We start from the raw sequence: 22,127 nt of genomic DNA on the forward strand, positions 1-22,127 counted from the left end.
GTGTGGAAAAGATGAGTTAGTCTGCGTGTTTGCGCAAGGAAGTGCATAATGATCAGTATGGTGCAGTTGCCTCTATGTATGGACACAGTGTAGTGTGACCTGAGGTCACCTAACGACAGGAGTCTCAGGACTTATGTGTGTGTGTGTGTGTGTGGCAGGAGAGTGTTTAGTTAGGCAAGGCATCTAGCGTGGGTCTACCCTCCAGCCAGGCCACATACACACGTTACCTACCAGACTCAACACGTCCTCAGTAGTATCACTACGTTCCTAGCGGCCTCACCACGTCACCATCAACCTCCCTACGTCCTCAACACCCTCATCACGTCACCACTACCAGTACTGGTGTGTTCGCTGATAGTAATGCTCTACACATCACTAAACGCACGGCAGTCATGTCACTGTACTTAAGCCAGACATGGTTCCCTAATGAGGTCGTCCGTCAGTGGACCGTCGAGGCGTGTTCCCCCACGTGTCACCCTCCACGACCCCTCCTTCAGTGGAAGGGGGGGGAGGAGGAGGGTTTGTGGCCTGGAGCACGTGGCACCCAGCAGCTGTGGCATCCAGCATGCTTCCGGTGCCACATGCTGGCCCAACACCACCACCACCTCACCACCGACCTCGACAGTGCAACACCCGACATCACAGCAAGAGCCTCCGACACGGCACAACAGAACGTTTAGCCAGTGGACGTACGGATGTCAGAGGCTTGAGGAAACTGGAGTCAGTAGTGTAGATAGCGATGGTCATGGTGGTGGTAGTGGTGGTGGTGGTTCTCTGCGGTACAACAGGGTAGTAGGCTGCGGCCGGCCACGTGTGTGTGTGTGTGTCTGTGCGAGGAGGGCCGCCACCTCTGACCTGGGAAGAAAAATGGTCGACCATCTGGAGGAGAGTGTGCCGACCGCGTCCCATTACCCAGGCACCCTCCACTCCCTAGGATGGTGTAGGGCTTTTAATGGACATGATGTTCCCCAGACTTCCGTGTGTACGGAAACTTTATCTCCCTGAGGAACGCCACCGTGAAGCCAATACTTTTATAAGTGCCTAAGTTGGTGTGTGTGGACGTACGAGCATCACACACACACACACACACACACACACACACACACACACACACAAGCATTCTAGCAAGAGATTTGTGGACTTATGGTAAAACCTATGTAACGCTGGTAATTGTGGTCATAGGATATAGAGGAAAGTCTTCCTTTACTGAATAAAAAAAAAATTAACAATCTGGTGGAGTACAGTAGGACTTCCGCACGCCCTTGGAGCTGAAGGTGCAACGTTAGCCGTAGGTGGAGCCCTGCTCGAGACTCCCCTGAGAGAGACTAGCGCACGACAGCCTGGAGTATTGGCTCTTTCGAGGGTTGACGACGAGAGAGCATAGGGCGCTACCTGTGACTCATGGCGAGTCAGCAGTCTTAAGGATAAGCGAGCTCGGAAAAATGAGCTCATCCTGTATGCCAAGAGGTCATATAGTGGCTAGAGAGTGCTCTACGCCCGTTCTGTCGTGAAACTCGGCAAGAGTAGTGATAACCCACCGTGGGGGAGCACTAAGGTCATCGTGAATAGTGTAGAGAGGGTGTAACTTGCATGAGAAATGCTGTATAATATTCAGGGTGGCTTCCACCGTCAGGCTTAGTTCTGTCACGAGCGTAACGCGTAACAGAAGTTAAAGCTGCTGACTCCTGACCCTTGTCCATCGCTCATATAGTAGCCTAAAGTGAACATTATGGCTCACCCATGATGAACAAACTGTGTCCAGAATGTGTTTACACAGCTGCATAAGACGCGAAGCCCTACGAGTGTAAAGCTCCCTAAACTGTATGCACGAACAGGTTATTACAATCGGTAATGACACACATTTAAACGAGGATGTTCCCTATTTGACCAGGACTTCAACTAGCCCAACAGATTGACTCCTGTAATTGACCTGACAATTCCTACGTTACCAGAGGACCTCACACACACACACACACACACACACACACACACACTGACTCTGAGCCTGAGTCTCGTTAGTTACCCCAGCTCTTATCGTGAGCCAAGGGGTGAGTTACCGCTGGCCCTCTGTGACACGGTCTGCCACACCGACAACAGTTAATGACGAGACGAGCTACCGTCCTCTACATGTGTACCAGGTTTTTCGGAACGAGCTTAAGATTAGTCGATTTGATTTTAAATTACGTAAATACTATACTATACTATACTATACTATACTATACTATACTATACTATACTTTACTGTATTGCTTATAATATGTACATAACGATTTGTACTTCAGTAAAATGTGGTGGATTCCCGGTCCAGTAATGGATGGTCGTGCTTATTGAGGGACGTGTACGCAGGGAAAGCTAACCCAACCAATACGTTTCATGATGTGCGACAGAATCATAAATGGTGATATTCCAATAAAGATAATTACACAGATGGAAAGAAACCGTCGGTTTTTTTTTTTTTTTTAGAACAATACGAACAGAGTTTAATACATTCGTGAGTAAAAACGGTTCGAGTGAGACGGGATAATTAGAGAGGACAAGCGCGATGCTTCTTTGACCCTGTAAGAAAACCAGCTCATTATGTTCTTTATAATCATGTCTCTGAGGAGTCGAGAGGATATCTACGATGGACCGCCCGTGTCTTGTGGCCTAACCTGCATCACAATCGTCTGAAATATCGGTGTTTTGGTAGAGATGCCCTGTTACTGTGGGGCGTCCCGAACGTCCTGCATCTTGTTGGTACGTGGGCATAACTGCGACATCTGCACACAAGGGCTTCAGGGTTTGGGGTGAAAATGAGTGCGTGTAAGTGAGACCTTATCGTTAATGGAGATTAAGACTTCTTATGACGACCCTACTCAATCTTCGGACCCCTCACTCTTTCACATGGGGACCAGATGGTTGGTGCGAAGACTTTAGATGTTGGTACTTAAGGACTGGACCAACAATACGAGGGGAAACTCGTCAAAGTATACCAGGAGAAAAGTTTGAAGATCCCGTAGGAGTGACATTAGTCCTGTAGGCTTCAGTGACCCTTAAGGAGCTTGTGGTTTGAGAGGATGTGTGTGTGTGTGTGTGTGTGTGTGTGTGTGTGTGTGTGTGTGTGAGGGGATGGGGGGCAGGAGTGGGAGCCATATGGGCTGCTGCGAGTACCTCACGAGGTGGGAGGCTGGCGCCCCTCCCTGGTGATAAGGGAACGAGAGGGAGGTAGGCGGGAGGTACTGCTCCTATGAATCACCCAGAATCTTGTGTTTTTATACAACTTTTGTTTGCCTGAAAATGTCTGGAATCGGTAGACTGTGACCGGGGAAAAAAAACAACGCCGACGACGAACGTGTGATTCTTTTAAAAATCTTGTGGAAATCCCACAAATTTGGTCAGCAAATTCGTGAGAAATATCCGGCAATATTCATCCCCTCTGATCTGGATCTGAATAATGACATTCATGAGACCGCACTAGACGAGAAAGAAGACTGCTGCAAGACTGGAGGAACCGTCGCCATCTATAGCCATGGTGTATTGGCTGCTGATCACCCTGTATGATTCTGGCCTTCCGTAGATTTATTGCTGAGGTCTCGATAATGTTTATGCTCTTCCTTATTCACAATAAGGTAATGTTTACCCCTGTGATGTGTGCGGCTACCGAACCGTTCACGTCCCTAGGTGGAGCACGGCAATAGCCACACCTATCCCAACTTCATGTCAGCTGGGTCTGGGTTAGTGCCTATGGTTTCCATCTTAAGCCGGAAGCTGACGTAACCTGTTTGTTATTGCTGTGATAGGAGGAGGACCTGGTGTGTGAGGTGCCCCTTCCTGCCAGGCTACCCGCTTCTAGGAGGACCTGGTTTGTGAGGTGCCCCTGGCTGCCAGGCTACCCCGCCTCTCGCCTCCACCCGAACACGTGTTTATAACAGCCGTGACTGGTCTTTGACTAGACTCTTAGGATTAGGTTAACAGCCCGGGACATCGCACCCAAGAGTCGTACCGTTGCACTCAAGGGTTGTACCGTTCTGCTCCTGAAGGGTCGTGCCGTCGCACTCAAGGGTCGTGCCGTCGTGGTTGAAGAGTTAATCTTCTGCCTGCACGTCGCGTCTGGGAGCGTACTTCGATTCATGGACTGGGAGGAGTTCAGGAATTCGTCTTTTTCTCTCAGTAATGGAGTACACATACACTAAAAATGAACCTTCAGGGTCTTCCTCCTCTACGGCAGTGTCAAATCTTCGTCATCACAGTTAATGTTAAGTGTGAAGTCAACGCACCTAGTGCAAGAAACGCCACACGCAAAGACGCAAGAGGTATATGACCAGCGCGGACAGAAGTGACGGCGATGATGAGTAGTGGAGGAAGCATGGACGAGTTGCTGTCCAACACTCAACCCTGGCCTGTACATCTTGAGGGGAGACAGCACGCGCCGCGCCGTCCCAACCATCGTCCCTGCCTACCTCCACCACCGCCGCTTCCCCCAACCCCCTGCCACGCTCCGACAACCGCCCGCCCACATCCGGATACCTGTCCTTGGCTTTGTTATGTTTTATCACATTAGTTCATCTGGCTGGTCGAGTAATGTGACTGTACGCATAAATTCAGGTGGCGAAAAATGTAAAATACAGTCATGATGACGAATTACACCATTGTCATATAATGGAGAGTTAGAGGGTAAGTAGTTTCTTTCGTTGGAAGTCATGGGGAAGATGCTCCGACATGACACGAGACTCAACCGAACCAAATTGATTTTCGTGTCAATCTACGATGAGCGTCTCCACATACACGAAGAAATTTGCTGTAGTAATAAGAAAAAAATTGTTGCAAGCGCCTAAAAACATGATGATCGAAGACTTGCCTCTTGCCATTCTTATCAAATGGAATAAACTTTTAAGTACGTATTATCTTATTCTCACAAGATAAGGAGTAGCCAAAGATCTACCAAAATCTGTTCTCCAGGAAAGATGACTGAAACAACTTTAACTCCGATGAAGTCGTCAACGGAAGTGTGGCCGTCATCTGTAACGTACACCCGCTGACTGGTATGTGGAGATACTCGAGTCTTAGGAGATGTCGACTTCGTCCGTTTGGTCGACTTACGTAAACTAAGGTTCCTTACCATGGCAAAATTACACTTGCTTGTCATGATAATCACACACACACACACACACACACACACACACACACACACACACACACACAAAACACGACTGCAAAACTCTCCGCGTAACACAAAACTAGTCATCATACGAGCCTTAAAGCTGCAGGAACCTCTTTAGGAAAAGAGTTGACAAAGAGGATGTATGTAAGTGTCATAAGTGGAAGGAAGAAATTATTTTTCATTTCTAAAATATTTATCGTCTAGGTATACATCGATAAAGCATTTGGATGGATGGAGTGAAAAAGATTTTGAAGGCTCATGGCCTGAACACGTATGAGGGTGAAAAGCGTGCAAACGGATGGAGTGAATTACAGGGGGCGACGTGCTGTCAGTGGACTGAAACAAGGTATATGAAACAGCCGGGAGATACCATGGAAAAGTCTATGGGGGCCTGGTTGTGGAGGGGGACTGTGATCTCTGTGCACTACAAATGGCAGCTATAGAATGAATGAGGGAATTCGGCTTTTCTTCGTCTGTTTCCAGCGCTACGTCGCTAACGCGGGATACTGCAAATAAGTATATAGAAAAAAGTAAGAAAGAGATTCTACTTTATCTTAATGATACAAACGTCATACTGATAACATTTTGGATATGACGTAAAGATTATTAACTTGTATTTCATAAAATTATTTGTATCTAAGAATGTCTAGTTTGTCAGCCATCATCAAACCGCATGTACTTCTCACTGTATCCTCGAATCTTCTCGCCAGATCACCCCTACAGTGTAGATAATCCTGTGTTTTACTTTTTCCCAAGGCGCTTATGCGCTGCTTCGACGACTTACTCAACTCGACCCGAAAACCTGCCTGCTTACTCTAGCGCCATTTGCCTCTGAGCTTATTTTCATCAGGTAGTAATCCGGTCCAACATAATTTGCGAGGTTTTATTCATTCTCTGGCATAATCATAACTATAAATAGGAAAGGAGGCTGTTATGCAGTCCGCGGGGGAACCACAAATAGCAGAGTCTCTCTTTACGTCAGGAGGATGCAACACCAAGTGAGAGAATAAAATGAATCGTTGAGATGAAACGAAAAAAAAAAAAGAGGAATGTAAGTTAACTGGAGTTTATTTGGGGAATGATCAACAAATAGATCACGGGAGTGAGAGGGACAAAGGCTAGCAGCAAGTACAAGATGAAAAAAAAAAAGGGAGTATAAGAGTGTACAATTACAGTATAAAAATAGTAAGGTTGGCAGTCGGAGGGAAGGCTGGGGGAGGGTGGAGAATTTTTCATTTTTTTCCCCTCCACTGCGGCGCTAGCGTCCCGTCGCCACACCCACATAGTGTCGGCACATTTCCTGAGCCAAATATGTGTAGGAGCAGAGTCCCTTTACGTGTTGAGGTGTTAGTTAAATATAAGGAATACCAGAAGATTTGCCCTCAACCTTTTTTTTTTCTGGGTTGGGTTAGATTAGGTTAGGTTTGAACCATAACTTATCCATACTTAAGGTAATCTGTTGAGCACCATGGTACGATCCTTGAGCACGACAGTATGACCCCTGGGTATGATGGCCTGGTCTTTGGCCTAACTCTGAACTCAGGTCAAGGCCAGGTTGGCATATCAAGGGTCGTACCACAGTGCTCGAGGATCATCGGGTCATACTCAAAAGGATCGTGCCGTCGTACTCAAGAGGGTAACAAATATCTCTCAACAGAAATGACAGTTAGTCTTCTTATCTTTAACCCGCTAAACTATTAATCTGCTCAGTTATATTTGGTCTCCTTTGTCGAACTGGCAAGTTTAAACATCATAAAAACCTCACTGGGGAGAGGGCAGAGGTGGTGAGAGTGAGTAATAGCAGGAAGGAGGGAGAAAGAGAGAGAGGGAGGGAGGGAGAGAAGCGTAGCCTCCTGTGTAGCGGAACAGAGTACCAGTAGTAAGGCAGGAGCGCCCCCAGGGCGGCCTCAGCGTTGCGGAGGTCCACCCAACCACCACCACCACCAGGCCTGGGTGAAGTCTTCATCCGGGCTCCTGACGGAACACTTCCTGTGTCCGGGTTGTCTCCTCAGAATGATATTTATCATTCTAGCAGAGAGAAACAGGGCGGTTAATAGCACGGAGGGTGGGGAATTCCGACGTCGTGTGGGTGATTCTATCTAGAAGGGTGGTTGATTTGATCTGGGGTTTCTTCTAACATGGTTCAACAAGTTTATGGTGCACACGGACCATAGCATCCGCTATCTCCCTGAGCGGAAGCCCACGAAAACCTCACACAAACTATAGTATAGATTTAGCGACACATCATTCGTCTAGTAACCTCAACGACCTTGACGTCTCCTCCGCGAGTCCTTGCGCTACACGAAGAAGGAGGAGGCGGAGGGAGGAGGAGAAGGAGGAGGAGGATTGCCTCTTAAGCTTCCCACAACCGTCATTCTACCGTGAGCGTATTCAAGCATCTGTACGAAAGCAAGTCGAGGCCACGTGGCTCTCCTCCTCACTGTATTAGCAGCAAGTTAACCCCGCCCACCCCCAGTAACTTTATACCCTTCCCTTTGTGCCGACCCGCAAGAGCGGGCAAAAACGCGCCACCACCCGCTCCCTCCGGAGAATACGTTCCTCGCATGGAAGTATTTGCCTACGCGGCCCCTGCCCGTGATTACCTTCGATCAAATCAAAGGAATTCCTGCCGCCGGATGAGGAGGATTGGTATTGTGCTTTGAGCGGGTATTTACGTGGTGGTTGGGCTGGGGTATGAGGCAGCCAGTCAAAGGAGATTGTATGAGGTGGTATAATGACTGCCATAGTGGGAGGGATCATAGGCCGGTACAATAATGAGAGAGAGAGAGAGAGAGAGAGAGAGAGAGAGAGAGAGAGAGAGAGAGAGAGAGAGAGAGAGAGAGAGAGAGAGAGAGAGAGAGAGAGAGGCTAAATTTAAAGGAAGGGGGGAAAACGGGAGAAGGATCAAGGTTAAGGATTAGGGAAAATTGGATGGGAAACAGAGTGTGTCAGTTGTAGGTAAGAGTCGAGTGGACCAGTCATTAGTAAGGGTAAAGTTAGCTCGTCATAGGTAAGGGTAGAGCCAGCCAACGTAACGGTAACATCAGCAGAGTGACACGTTCCTCCTACCGGCCGCTATCAGTTTAATCCCATTAACACGACGGTACGACCAGTGATCAGAACAACAGTGCGGCCCTTGGGTATAATACTTGTGTTTCTGACCTCTCATCACAACCAGCCTCAAAAGGACCCAGTAGCTTGATGCTGTTTGCATTCCCTTTTATATTCACCGTTGTCTGGGTCTACTCTCAGCTTTTCAAATGTTAGGTCTCCCTGTTTAAAGGTGCCGTTGTACCTACCCTCGAATTTCCTTGAAGTAATAATCCTTCCGCAACATTTCCATCTGCAAACTGCGTTGAAGATTTCGTGTCTTATTCATCCACGAGTGATTGCTGATTCCATGGGATTGTGGATGAAGTTCAAGTTGATCGATGAACAGAGAAATAATGTGTTATCCATTTTACACTATTGAATCCCCTTCTTGCGCGCCTGCAAAGTGTCCCCCCCCCCCACCCAAACCTCTTTCTTCTTTATCTCTTGTGAGTTCTTGATCATTCTAATCTCAAAGTGCCTTCATTATGTCGACAAACCCGACCATATTACAGAACACATACACGTTGTAAGGCCAGCCGCCATAACTTGTAATCATGCCCATGTTATGGCTCACTTCTGGCTGGCTAGCTGGCCGGTATGAGTCAGGCGATAGTCTGGCTGCTGGTGATGGTTCACCCTGGCACGCCACTCAGGTACTTGTCGTTGTTAAAGATCCGCCCAGCCCTAGTCTGGCACGGGTCCTTGTCTTCACACGGCCCGCGACACCCCCTCCCCCCCTTCACCCTTTTTACGTTGTCGGGTACTTCTAACGCGTCGCGTCGCCAGGACACACGCAGTCGAATGGCTGCCTAAAATCCAATAAACAGTTATTTATTTATCCATTTATTTATTTACTCTGTGGCGCCTGAGCACTGACTTGCATCTGCACTAAGCTGCAACCAGTCGCTTTTATCCGTTCGGGGACTTCGACCTCAGGCCTTCCCTCCACGTGACCTTAACCTCCGTCTGTGTAGCCTTGATCTCTGACCTCTTGCCCTCGGAACAGAGCACGGCTTTGGTATGCCAGCGTCAGATCCTGCAGCGAGCTGGTTCTTGCTGACGCCATCCCAACTCCCAGACCCAACAGTGTCTCGCCCACGACACAGGATGTGAGGTCGGAAATAAAGTAGTGGCGGCGGGTACGTCAGGTCTTCTTGTTCAAGCTCTGGTGCGCGAAGATTTTAATCATCTTATCGACAAAAAATAATTCAGGGGATTCGTTGAAGTTATTAGAACTCTGTAGCGATCACTTTAATTAGATTACGGTAGGCTATGCTGAGCTAGGTTTCTCGGGTCGGTATTGTGTGTTTTGTAAAGAGAGGGAATCGCAACTCACGAAACCTAACCTAGCACAGCCTAACCTAACCTAACCTAACCTAACCTAGCATACCATAACCTAACCTAACCTAACTTAACCTAGCCTAGCATAGCCTAACCCAAACCTAACCTAGCATGGCCTAACGTAAGCAAACACTCGGTATGCAGTGATTTACAGTGGGTGAGACAGTTCTGCTAACTACACTGAATTCACTGATGTGATTTTCGTCGATACTGAAGTTCGAATCGCTTCACTTACAATGAAGAATAAGAACCAACGTAGCCTCCATCCTGTACCCGTGACTAGCGTAGGGAAATACTAAACTACACTAAACTTAGTTCTAGTGTGGGGATGCCGGGGCCAATTCCCCAGGACCTCTAGGGGAAGGAGGGGAGACGAAATTTAGAAATATTCATAAAGTAACTCATCGATTGACATAAAATATTAGCAATAAACATAAATTTTATCGAGGCCATCATTTGTGGCAGCCTTTCCTGTCACCTGGGTACCCTCACCCACTCTCCTGGGCATCTCTGGGGAAGGGCCATGTGCCAGCACTTCCCCAGGGCCCGCGTCAGCTCCTAGGCGCCACAAGGGAGGGTAATTATACAACCTGACCTCAGACAAAACGTAACCCCTCGAGCACAACGGTACGCCCTATGACCACGCGAAGCGACGGGTCGACCCTTGGGGATGACCTCCAAACGCTGCACCGTTGTACTCATGGATCGCACAACTGTCCCTCAGGGTGAACAATAGTGACTATAAATGTTTTTTTTTTTTTTTTTACGGAATCGCCTTCTAGAGTGGAAATATTCTAAAACATTTTCAGCAAATCGGTTTTTTTTTAAATACAAACTGAAATTATTGTGTTAGGAATATCTTTATATTAAAAATGCATCTTATTTACAGGAATTCGTATCTAGACTAATACCGGGGATAACTGACTGTTTCAAAGGTGGACGGAAAGTCACATTATGGTACAGCAAAACTGACAAAGATGTTGGTGTTGGTGTGTGTTGCAGGGTGTTGCGTGTGTTACTTCCCAGGGGAGCTGCACGGAGTGTGGGAGACCCAGGTGACGACAGGGCGGGGTGGCCGCAGCTCACGCCCACCCACCATCCACTACCAGAACATCACCATCCACTCCGACCTTATCGTCCAGTGGGGCTTCTGCCACACGCGCATCGACAACGATATAATCCTCTCCGACAGGCAAGTTGGGCTCATGTGCAGCGTGGAAAACTTTCTCATTGGTTATAGTCATGTATTAAATGTATTACATAACTGGTTACAGCTATGTGTGATTTACATATACTCATGTTACGTACGTATTTTGTTTATTCCGCCTCGGATGATGTCACGCCGTTGTTTACGACAGGACGGGGAGCAGCGAGTGCTTCCGGTGTGTGCGGGTGGACATGGTGTCGCCGTCCTTGGTGCAGGTGTGGACGACGGGCCTGGAGACCTGTTACACGACGGAGGACGCCGCCCTCCGCACCTGCCCCGCGCCCGCCGACAGGGCCAGCCGCCGCGCCTCCCAGATCATGCTCTACAGTGAGTGCGACACACCCAGCACGTTCCTCACCCCACTCACTAATATCATATAACGTAGAAAAACACCCACGTTCTTAGTAATGTAGACCTTAATTAACTTTGGTAAGATAAAATCATGTATTTTGTGAAGTATTAACCTTTATATGCAGTTGCTTTATTACCTGTAATTTCTTCACAAGTCTAAAGAGAATTGATTGAGCTCTGCGTTCATAGCATTCCAATCTTCAGTGACCAGGACGGCTCATTGCTACTCTGTAATCGTTATAACAGTGGCTTTATCGACGTTAGATATAAAAAAAAAAAAAAGGTATGAATATGAGCAAAATACGCTAAACGTAGTAAAGGTCTTTCGACCACAAACTATGTTTCTGTCCATTCTAATTATGAACACCCAACCTATATTCACCTCTCTCTCTCTCTCTCTCTCTCTCTCTCTCTCTCTCTCTCTCTCTCTCTCTCTCTCTCTCTCTCCGAAACGCGAACTCTGGCATTTTGGAAGAGCTCGGCGGTCATCCCTACGCACCTACTTTTCGTACTTTCTCTGGGACAAGTACTGCTTCGCTGACCAGGGTGCCTCATGTTGCGCTCAACGTACGTGTACAGCGGAGGTTGTTTTGGCTGGATGGGGTCCTACGTCCAGTCTTGCACAAAGTCTTTTTTCCCTCCCGAGTCATGGGTGAGGTCGCTCTTGGTCAGATGACTGACACATTAGGGACACATCGTACCGAGCGAGGACACTCCTCCCTCACCCTAAATTTCACTCCTTTGTCATTTCAGCTCCAACTTTTGCCCTTTGCAGTCATTTTCGCTGTCTCTAATAAAGTCTTTTGAAACTCTCCTTAACTCTGAATTTCTTAAACACTTAGAATCCCATTCCTTTCTCTTTGCTTACTTTTATGCTCATGATTTCACTCGAAGATGAACCATCACGATACCTCCTCCTTCCATAGAGCAGCGAAGCTGTGGAATTCTCTTCCTCCTTCCGTCTTTCCCTACAAACTTTCTACCTTTAAGAGTTAGCTCTACAAACACTTGCGGAGCTTTACGCTTTAAAGTCTTCTCGCTTCATTCCTGTCACCCGAGATTGCCTTTTGAGTGGGGCATGTTTTCCCCCATGTCATGCCGGTTACTATGGAAAATAAAAAGTGATGTCATAGGCTTCTATGTGTCCAGCAGTGCGGAATGGTGATGCAGGAGGAAGTCCTTGAGGTGTCTGTGATATAGGTAACACGATACCATCCACCACAGCCGCGTTGATCACTGTCATTTCAGTGTTACTACGGGTGGTGGTATGTGGCACGGGGAACATGACGGTACTGATGGTTCTGGGTCTTCTTCATCCTGCCAGGGATCAAGTCGTCGTGGGACGAGCGAGAGGTGGAGGGCTGCCCTCTCATCGGCCGCTATACCTTCACCTACCGCAGGGGCAGTAATGGCGTCACGGCCGCCTCCTGCGACCAGCCCACCTCAGAGTTCTCCAACTGCCCCTATGGCTTCGGGTTCAACGTCATATACAGGGACTGCTCCTTCCCCACGCCAGAACGTGAGTCATGTACAACTCGTTACCTTACAGGGTGATGGTTGGTGCTGCCTTCCATCCAATGCCACACCTTATGAATGCAGGACTTGCTCCCAAAGGAGTCAGTGAAGTCTCCCTTTACATAAGTGGTCTATATCTACCTCAGTCACACGCGAAATAAAGTAATTCATTAAGTTTGTAAAGACTGTTGTTGTCCTGGTTGTACCAACCCCTCTCCCAAGTGAGGTAGACTGTGATGAAAAAAAAAAGAAAACGAGTCCACACACGAAAGTCTACTGGGGGTGGATGGGAGTGAAATCTGTATGATAGCTGTTTACTCAATCCCTGACGTAGTTAAGTAGTTCACTCTCACGCATCAATCTTGTTACTCCCATCGTCCGCCTTCCTATACTATATACTCACAGGTTCCCCTACCCGTATTCTACACTTCTCGTGTCCTCCAGTTTTTCCCACCTGACACCAAATGTTTGGTGATGTGTCCAGGTCGTGGTCTGCAGTGCCTGGGGTCGTGGGTCGGGGAGGACCAGAACAACTACCTGGCCGTCTGGGAATCCAGCGTTAACGATGCCAACGACAACCTTCCCCGCTACAAGTGTGGAGTGAGTACTACCTGGCCCTCCTTCAAGTGTGTGTGTGTGTGTGTGTGTGTGTGTGTGTTATAGGGCTACTGTTACGGGTGTAACACCGAGATCCAACAAACTGCGTCTTATCATTAATGTTAAACGCTTAACTAATTACAAAGGTAGGTACATATCATACATGACGGGTACACCGAAGGTTTTGAGTAAGTGCAGGGAACACTCGATTTTGAGTCTGTCTCACCTCACGCGTGAGCGTAACATGAAGTACTGTAGATAAGCTAAACGTGACGCAATCCTAAGAAATCTAACAAACGACAGAGCTTAGCCTGCAGACGTAATATATATATATATATATATATATATATATATATATATATATATATATATATATATATATATATATATATATATGGTCTTTTCTAAAGCAAAATAAAGAAATAGGAGTGTTAGTCGAGTTGAGAATGCGTTGATTGTTTACATGGCAAGCTAATACTCGGAAGGCAAAGGATTAAAAAGCATGACCGAGACTTAATTTCGGCCCCACAGTCGTAAAAACGCGTGGATGGTTGTTCAGTTCAGCTCAGACTAGGAATAAAATTAGGTTAACAGAGTCACCGGTAATGAAGGGTTCACCAAGGAGACTGAGGGGACAGCGGACAGGAATTTGATGATTATTGTACTTAAGGCGAGAAAAAAGTACAACAGAAAATGGAATGTTTATGAGAGAGGAAGATGAGGATTGCACTTGACATTAACTCGGTGAGTTTATAGAATTATTTAAATTATTTATACACACATAATATATATATGATTAAATCCTCCTCACACCTAGTATTGTTCTCAAACATAATATTTCCAACACATTCTTCCTCTTCCATTCTTTTTTTTTTTTTTTGTCTTTCGGGCCAACGAATCACTGAACAGGACCGTTCTCCCTTTCCACACACTCCTCAATCCACCCAGGACCTTAGCCCCATCACCCACCTCATGCTTCACCTCAGGTACCATAGTTTCATCCGCTGCCATGTCTACTCTCAGGTATCTAAAATACTCACATCCTCCAGCTTTTCTCCATTCCAACAAGCCCTCGCCACTCTGTTTCTCTTCCCGCGCCCCCCTCCCGTAAGAAACTCCTAACCTTACTTTTACTCACATCAGTTCTCAACATCCTCCTCTCATACATTCTCACAAATTCTGACACCAGCTTCTGTAATTTCTAACTCGTGCCGATTGCCACCAGAGCCGTGTCATCTACAAACAGCAACTGACTAATATCCCCCCCCCCCGCCCCATCCCAATCCCAAGGACACTGTAGACCCGCCCCTCTCTCCCAGACCCTTTGCATTTGGTTCATTCACTACTTCATCCATCAACAGATTAGTTATTATCCATGGTGGCATCACACACCCTCGGCGCAACCCCATCTTTACCTAGAACCACTCACCCTCCTCCCTTCCATCTCGCACACATGCCAACATTTTTGACTGGTGTCTGTAGTAGAATCTACAGTACGGAAGACAATAGAACTGAAATGGTGTGTCAGACTGGTACCTCCATGTTAGCCATCAGCACCAGCAGGTACTTGGATGGTAGTGTGTACCTTCTGTCAGGTACCACCATCAACAGATACTTGGGTGGTAGTGTGTACCTGCTGCCATGTACCACTATCAGCATATAACGTGGCAAAGCAGATGGTGGTGTCGGCAGTGGAAGGCCCTACCGCAAGTGGTCAGTCAAGCGTACCGCGTTGCGACCAGAGGCCGTCAGGCCACCACTGGATAAGAGCAGTCAGTGGTGGTGAAAGTGGTGAAAATAGATGCTAGTGGCAGCGTCGGTCGTGAAGGTGGTGGGTGTGGTGATGGTGGATGTGGTGGTGAAGATGATGGTGATACGTTGTCTGTGGTGGTGTGAGTGGATGACGGTGTGGTGTCAGTGATGGTGTCAGGGGCATGAGTGTTGGAAGGGGGTCAGCTAAATTCTCTCCTTCCTGAAACTCTAGACAGAAAATCCAGAAAATGAAAAAATAAAACATATTACTAGGAGAAAAAAAAAGGGTTATTCATTATTCTTGTAGTTTTCATTCGCATTTGAAAGTTTCCAAAAGTAACTCACACTATTAATCAAAGTTACTTTTCTACATCATGATTAACAAGTCAACAGATTTCTCCTCCTTTTGTCAACTGTGGCATCCTGTGACTTGAACCTTGGGGACGGCCAAGGTTACTGGTGGCCGTGGTCATGCTGTAGCATGATGGTGATGATGGATGAAGTAGTGATAAGTATGGATGAAAGCAAGTGTGAGGTGGTGCATTGGGGGGGGAGGAGTAAGGCAGGGGATGTGAGCGTGAGGCAGCCTGATGTGGGTGTGAGGCAGTGGGTGTGTGCGTGAAGCAGGCAGGTGTGAGCGTTAGGTAGGGTGTGTGGGCGTGAGGAAGGCAGGTATGGGCGTCAAGCAGGCATGTGGGGGTGTGAGGCAGGTAAGTATGGGCGTAAAGCAAGGCATGCATGGGCGTGAGGTAGGGTAAGTGTGAGCGTGAGGCAGGGCGAGTGTGGGCGTGAGGCAGGGGAGTTTGAGGGTGAGGGTGGCACAGCATGTGGCTGGGCCTGCCACAGTAATCAGAGCGTGGCCACACACCTCACGCAGTAGCACCGTTTGGTGTGGTGTGCGGGGGAATTCCTATGGCAGCACTCGCTACATACGTATGATGTGTGCTTAATACCTTACATACAGTGTCTTATGACTAATACCTTCACCACACATGCCTGACGTGTTAATGATGAACCTGAACCTACGCCGTGTGTTCCCCGAAACATCATCAGCTGAACGTAGGACTTCGCTACAAGTTCTGACACAGTGTTACGGGCTACAAGGCTCCGCCATACACTGGAATTGTGTCACGAGAGTTTTTTAATGCTTGCAACCTTGCCTGTCGCCTGGTATCCAACGTCCTGTGTGTAAACAGAGATTGTGTGTGTGTGTGTGTGTGTATGATTGTGGGGAGAGACTTTTGCACTTAGTGTTGCTTTGTTCTTAACCTTGTATATATGTACTATGTCTTTACTTCCACGTGTACACACACATACACACACGAGACAGTTGACGACTCAGAGAACGATCTTGTCAAAGAGAAGTTTTCACTTGAAAGGAGTCCATACAGACATAGGTGATATATCCACTGTGTGTATGTGGTATATTCCTACTGTACATATATATTAGACACCTGTGTAATATATTCATGGTGTGGGAGTGGTGTTGCCGAGGGGGCTGAAGCTGACCCACATTGGCTTGTATGTTATCCGTTGTGTGTAATGTCGTTTGTTTATCTTGGCCAGATGTTCCGGGAGGAGGCGGGCACGGGGCGGATACTGCTGGCCCTCAGCGAGGACTCCACCTGCACTAACGGCCTCTCGTCACCTGCTGACGGGTACGTCATCGCTCGCCCACAGCTTCCATCCTCTTTGCTTTATTCCCTTGGCTGCCAGTACTCTCGTATATCACTTAGTAATTGTCCCCGAGTTATTCATTTGCTCTCGAAGATGTGTAGGTAAGTGTTCATAACTTGTCATAGGTAAGTGTTCATAACTTGTCATCCGTGGGTACCCTGTAGGGAGACACAGCCCTACCCCATCCTCGCTTAGTTTCAGACAATCCTCCCCGTTGACAACCTCCTCACTCATACACACTCCCACTCTCCATCCTGGTCTCGGACCATCCCTTCCGTTCCCTCAGCCATTTACATTCCCTCAGACACTCTGGTCGCACCCACGAGCAACCTCTCCTTGCTCCACCCCTCACTCCGGTGTGGTATCTTTCCCCATCCCATGTTCTCGCTCAGCATCCTAATCACAGGGAACTCATCCCCCACAGAGCGCGTACCGCCCTCCGTCATGGCGCTACCGTAAAGCACAGGTTTCCCTCCCGTGAATCACAGTGAGCTGAGGTACACCACTCAAAACTCTGCCACACCCCGACCCGCATCGCGCCCACCCATCATTACCAGTACATACCTCACCATGCATCTCCCTCCATCCTCATCTCAGCACCTTCTGTCTAACTGATACTCCCGCCCCCTGGCCGTGTGGCCGCAGGTACGAGACCTACGTCATGACGTCGGTGCCGTCGCCGCCGCTGCCGCCGGATGTGAGCGCCTCTACCTGCACCTTCCCTAGGACGCTGCTCGGTCACTGGCACCACACCTTCGTCGCCGACAACACCATCATCTTCAAGGTGCGTCTGAATTTCCTCACAGATGTTTATATACCGTACAGGAGGAACGAACACTTGTTCTCGTCCATGTGTCAGAAACCTAAGTTCATATTGGTAACGCAGAGGAGATGGAGGACTGGAAGGAAGGAAGCACAGGTGTACATCGACATGTGCTTCCTTGCCATTTCAAAATTGACAGATCAAACTGATGATGTCCTTGCCTGAAAACTTCATTTCTGAGAAACAAGACGAAATTAGCTTGTGTGTGTGTGTGTGTGTGTGTGTGTGTGTGTGTAAGTAAGTCAGCGTGGACGCGAGGAGGCCGTCCCTCAAGCCTACCTCAGACCCTCGCCCCCGCCCCCGCTGCTGAACCATGGAGGACCTCACCTGGCCAGCCAGTCAGACCATGTCGCTGGCACTCGGCCGGGAGCGTGAACGCTGCTCACTCAGGTTTCCGGTGTGTTGAAACTTGAGAAAAAGTGAAGGTACGGCCTGTCACGACGACCAGGATGCTGGCGATAGCGTTCACAGTCGGAGGGCATCTGCATGACCGTCCAATGTGCAAGATCCATCATGGTAATTCAGTCTCGTTCTCGCATGAAATAGGACTCTGGCTTCGTGGGCCACAGAGAGACGTATCCTGCAAAGAACTGGTGATCCAGGCGAGGGGCGACACCTGGTGGCCCGCCAGTGTGAGTTGCGGGGACTTATTTTGATATTTTGCCTCGACGATGCTGTACAATGGCGGAGGGTTCTGACTTTACCCATCTCCCTGTCACACTCACGTAATACCTTCTCTCAACGCCACGTGCGAAGAATGAACGCTGGAGAGAGGGAGTCTGGCGGAACTGTACAAACTGACGTGGTATGCGTAGTCATATCTTTACTGCCATAAGAAAAGACGAATTCTATGTACAGTTGTGAGTTAATATGGTTTCCCGATGCTTATTAGTTTTTCCTCGGCAAAGGTGGAGTAGTAAGTACCTCAGTCCATATGGAATGTGAGTCTGAGGTCTCCAGTTGAGCCGTAGTAGCTCTCCCTGTGTCCTCGTTCTCCACGTGAACACCAGGACCTCGCCACTGATTTAATGAGACGACCCGCAGCGCGATCGTTCGACCAAATCATCGCCAACACAAGGGGAGAAAATATTCGTCGTGTTACATTTCTTAAAAATTGATTATTTTGAGGTTGACAGGCGTTAAATCTAGACGTCATTTTGATGCATGTGTGGCAAAACCTCTCCAGGCTGAACGTGAGCCACGCCTCGCAACGTGCTGGCTTCACATGATCCCAACAGCTGTTTAGTCAGTACCGTGAACACTGACACACACACACACACACACACTCCCACTTGGACGGCTCCTTCTGCCAGGTCTTACGTAAACAGTTGTTGATATTGTTTCTTTGAAGGATGTTACAGCCCTTATTTCCTTGCTGGGAAGATTGAGATTCGTGTGAGCCATACAGCTAAATATACATATGACAAGTGTATTTTCTGCGTGACTGACCTCAGTTATGCTGCCTAAGATATCAGTAAAGGATTGTAATACCACCTTGTTTATTACGTATCATTGACCAGAATACTTCAGTTCCTGGTGCGCCCCAGACTATGGCAATTCGAAGATGCCTCAGCAACTTTGGCAGTCTGAAGATTCCCGAGTCAGACTTTTTAGTCTTTTAAAGACGCTTCAGTCAGACTTTGGCTCTTGACGCCCTTCGCCTTCCTAGTCATACTGAGGACAAGAAGTTGTACTCACACCGCATATTTTCGTTCAGGTTTAACTCTTTGATCTTGTTATTTGTGGCACTTAACACCTCACACTCCTGTAAATTACCTTCATCATCTACTAACGTACTATGCTTGTGTCTCATTAATTCTTAATGTTTCTTGTGTTCGTGTCTCAGGCTTTCCTATTTCAGGACGAAGAAATAGTTGCGACCGGAGGAGGCTTCAAGTGATCTGTTCGGAACTCTTTCTTTGTCCAAAATTCTTTTTCCACGGGTCGAAACCGCTTCTCTTTTCACATAATCTTTTTCATTTATATTTATCGATTTTTTTTAATGAAGACAAATTGTTATGGACCCTGGAGGATCTTGACAGGACACGCACACACACACACACACACCAGCAGCAGCAGGAGGAGGACACCACTTCACAGTGGGGTGTTAGATGCCCGACGACATTCACCAAATATCTGTGTGCTTCTTCAGCCACTCGACTTCGTAAGCTTATTGACTGTGTACATTATCATGCTCTCTCCCCGACCGTCCTCATGAACTTCGTTCGCTACCGCTTCACTCCACCAATAGTAGGTTTCAAGTCCTGCTCAAATGTCAAACTGGTTAATTACCACGATATACTGAAGGTCAGGTCAAACATCATAAGTAATCGAGGCGTCTTGCCGGAGCGTTTTTCCTAATTCATAATTTTTCATTAATATTATATTGTAACATCCTTGACTGGCTCCTCCCCTTAATGTTCAGCATACTGAAGTGCAGAGCGAGGCGAAGGTGTCTGATTCGCCGCCCGGACACGCTCTTCCCTTCCTCTACTTATCTGACAGGTTAGGTCCCTACGTTAGCATAGGTGACTGAGCAACAGCGTCCGACTTTCTACATCACGAGTTACTACCGTGCATGGCTTGTTGTACCCTGATCCAAAGTTTCTGACTCGCTGCATTTCAGTACCTTTGACACTGTAAGTTGAGTTACGGCGTCTGATATTTATTTTTCATAAATCATTACGTTTGATGTATCACATCACAGTCATTGCGAATGATTATATTAAGTCACTCTTGAGAAAATGGCTCACCACTGTGCTGTAGTGGTAGATTTGAGTCATTCAGGGCCCGGCCCTGGTAGCCTCGCCTCTCCACGTCCGGTGGTGCGGGCAGGACCAACAAGACATTAGTTTGAGGTACACCTTGACTCTTATCTCAGGAAAAAATAGCCCTCACTGTCCATTCTGCTCTGAGACTCACACTGAGACAACCCTCCCTTCCCTTACACTCACAATGAGAGGACTTCGTCAACAGGCTATTCGACCAACAGTGATAGTAAGAAGAGACGAAGACATATCCTCATTCGCTCACATCTACCATCTAGCTGTCATGTGTAACGCAACGAAGCCACACCTTCCCTGTACACATCCAGGTCCCTCAGACCTTTCCATGGTCCTCGTCTGCTTTTAGTGAAAACGCGATAGAGAATCCACCACGCTCGACAAGGTTGTATCATCGTCAGTGGACGTAAAGGAGTACAGTATTGCCCTAATGAAGTCCATCATTTCCCTGTTCGTGCCTGAAGTAGAGCCTCGATGCTGTTGGAGTCTCTACCAGAGCTCCCGGGGTTGTATAGTAATGGGTATATATGACTACAAGTTCTTCATGTACGTGGGTGGGTGGGTGTCCCTCGGTGTGGGAGGCATAGCCTAGTGGTGGGCGAGAGTTACTCAGGCAGTGGGTTGAGGGCGAGGACATGTGTGAGGCCCCGGACGTGACACCGCTGCCCGTGAAGGTCGCCAGGCAGGTCGACCATGGCGCTATGAGGGAGGGGAGGTTGCAGGTAGAAAGGCGAGGAGGGCGAGGGAGGAAGTTGAGGAAGGTGGGGCAGGGGTGATAAAGTTGATAAGGAAATAGTTAAGGAATGGGGGGAAGAAAGAAACCTCCAAGCTCACACTTCAGTAAAAATAAAAGGGTAAAGAAGTTCACTGTGATCAAGATCATAACTGACTCACACACACACACACACACACACGACCTCCGTAGTGTAAAGTTACTGACGTTACTGACCATGAATCAGCACCGGTCAGCCCTGAGTCGCACCTCGCACAGATTCGAACTCTGGGCGTGGCAATCGGCCTACACCCAACCCAGGTGTTCATCCTCCCTGGGCGCTGGTCGATAAATGAGTACCTGGCTTAAGCTTGTGTGTGTGTGTGTGTGTGTGTGTGTGTGTGTGTGTGTGTGTGTGTGTGTGGGTGTGTGTGTACACATAAGAGAAGATATGATACACATATACAAGGATAAGAGACGGGACCACTCGAGCGTAAAACTCTCTCCCTGTAACTTACAAACAGTAATCACAAGCACACAGTCGCACGTATGGTAGCCTGCTAGAATTAAGGTTGGGTGTTATGGGATGCAGGGAAGACAGTGACACGATGTGAGGGGAACGGGGGTGGAGAAGGCCGCTGGGGAGGTAGGGTCAGGGCAGGAGTATATAGCTACATTGCCTTACCCGTCACCTTATCTCTCGTATCTCACGCTACATCCTGCTACATGCCAGGCTTGTTTACCTAGCTGTTGGCCTGGAACGTGTGAGTATAAGAGATACCAGTCATGGCACACCGCTGCACCAGCTGTGCTACGAACCATATACACACCTTTACACCTACGGTACGAACTATACATCTCAGCACTATATGTGGTAAGAAGCACATACCACTACACCAGCTGTGGTACAAACCACACATCTCTACACCAGCTGTGGTACAAATTACACGCTTTTGCACCAACTGTGATACTACCACTCCACTGACGTCTAAGAATACAGTTGACCATTTTCAGTTACCTTAAAAAAAACCCACTAAAGCTTGAAAAGAAAAGTAGATAACTTAAGATGAACATACACTTGCAGCAAGTGGGTTTGGTGGTGAGCCAGAGGGTGTTCGTGCAAATGGCCTAGTGTG

The 22,127-nt window shown here is 47.9% G+C and overlaps 1 protein-coding gene across 2 annotated transcripts in view; it reads left to right on the plus strand.

The window, feature by feature from the left end:
* LOC139762404 (uncharacterized) overlaps nt 1-22,127 on the plus strand; it is an 84,251-nt gene that overhangs the window by 30,402 nt on the left and 31,722 nt on the right. For both annotated transcript variants that reach the window (XM_071687254.1, XM_071687255.1), the window contains exons 2-7: nt 10,577-10,766; nt 10,933-11,108; nt 12,457-12,651; nt 13,132-13,247; nt 16,563-16,654; nt 17,319-17,457. In XM_071687254.1, coding sequence (XP_071543355.1) covers nt 10,577-10,766; nt 10,933-11,108; nt 12,457-12,651; nt 13,132-13,247; nt 16,563-16,654; nt 17,319-17,457 — 908 coding nt within the window. The remainder of the gene's footprint in view (nt 1-10,576; nt 10,767-10,932; nt 11,109-12,456; nt 12,652-13,131; nt 13,248-16,562; nt 16,655-17,318; nt 17,458-22,127) is intronic.

This window comes from Panulirus ornatus, chromosome 43, assembly GCF_036320965.1.
Source record: "Panulirus ornatus isolate Po-2019 chromosome 43, ASM3632096v1, whole genome shotgun sequence".
NCBI lineage: Eukaryota > Metazoa > Arthropoda > Malacostraca > Decapoda > Palinuridae > Panulirus > Panulirus ornatus.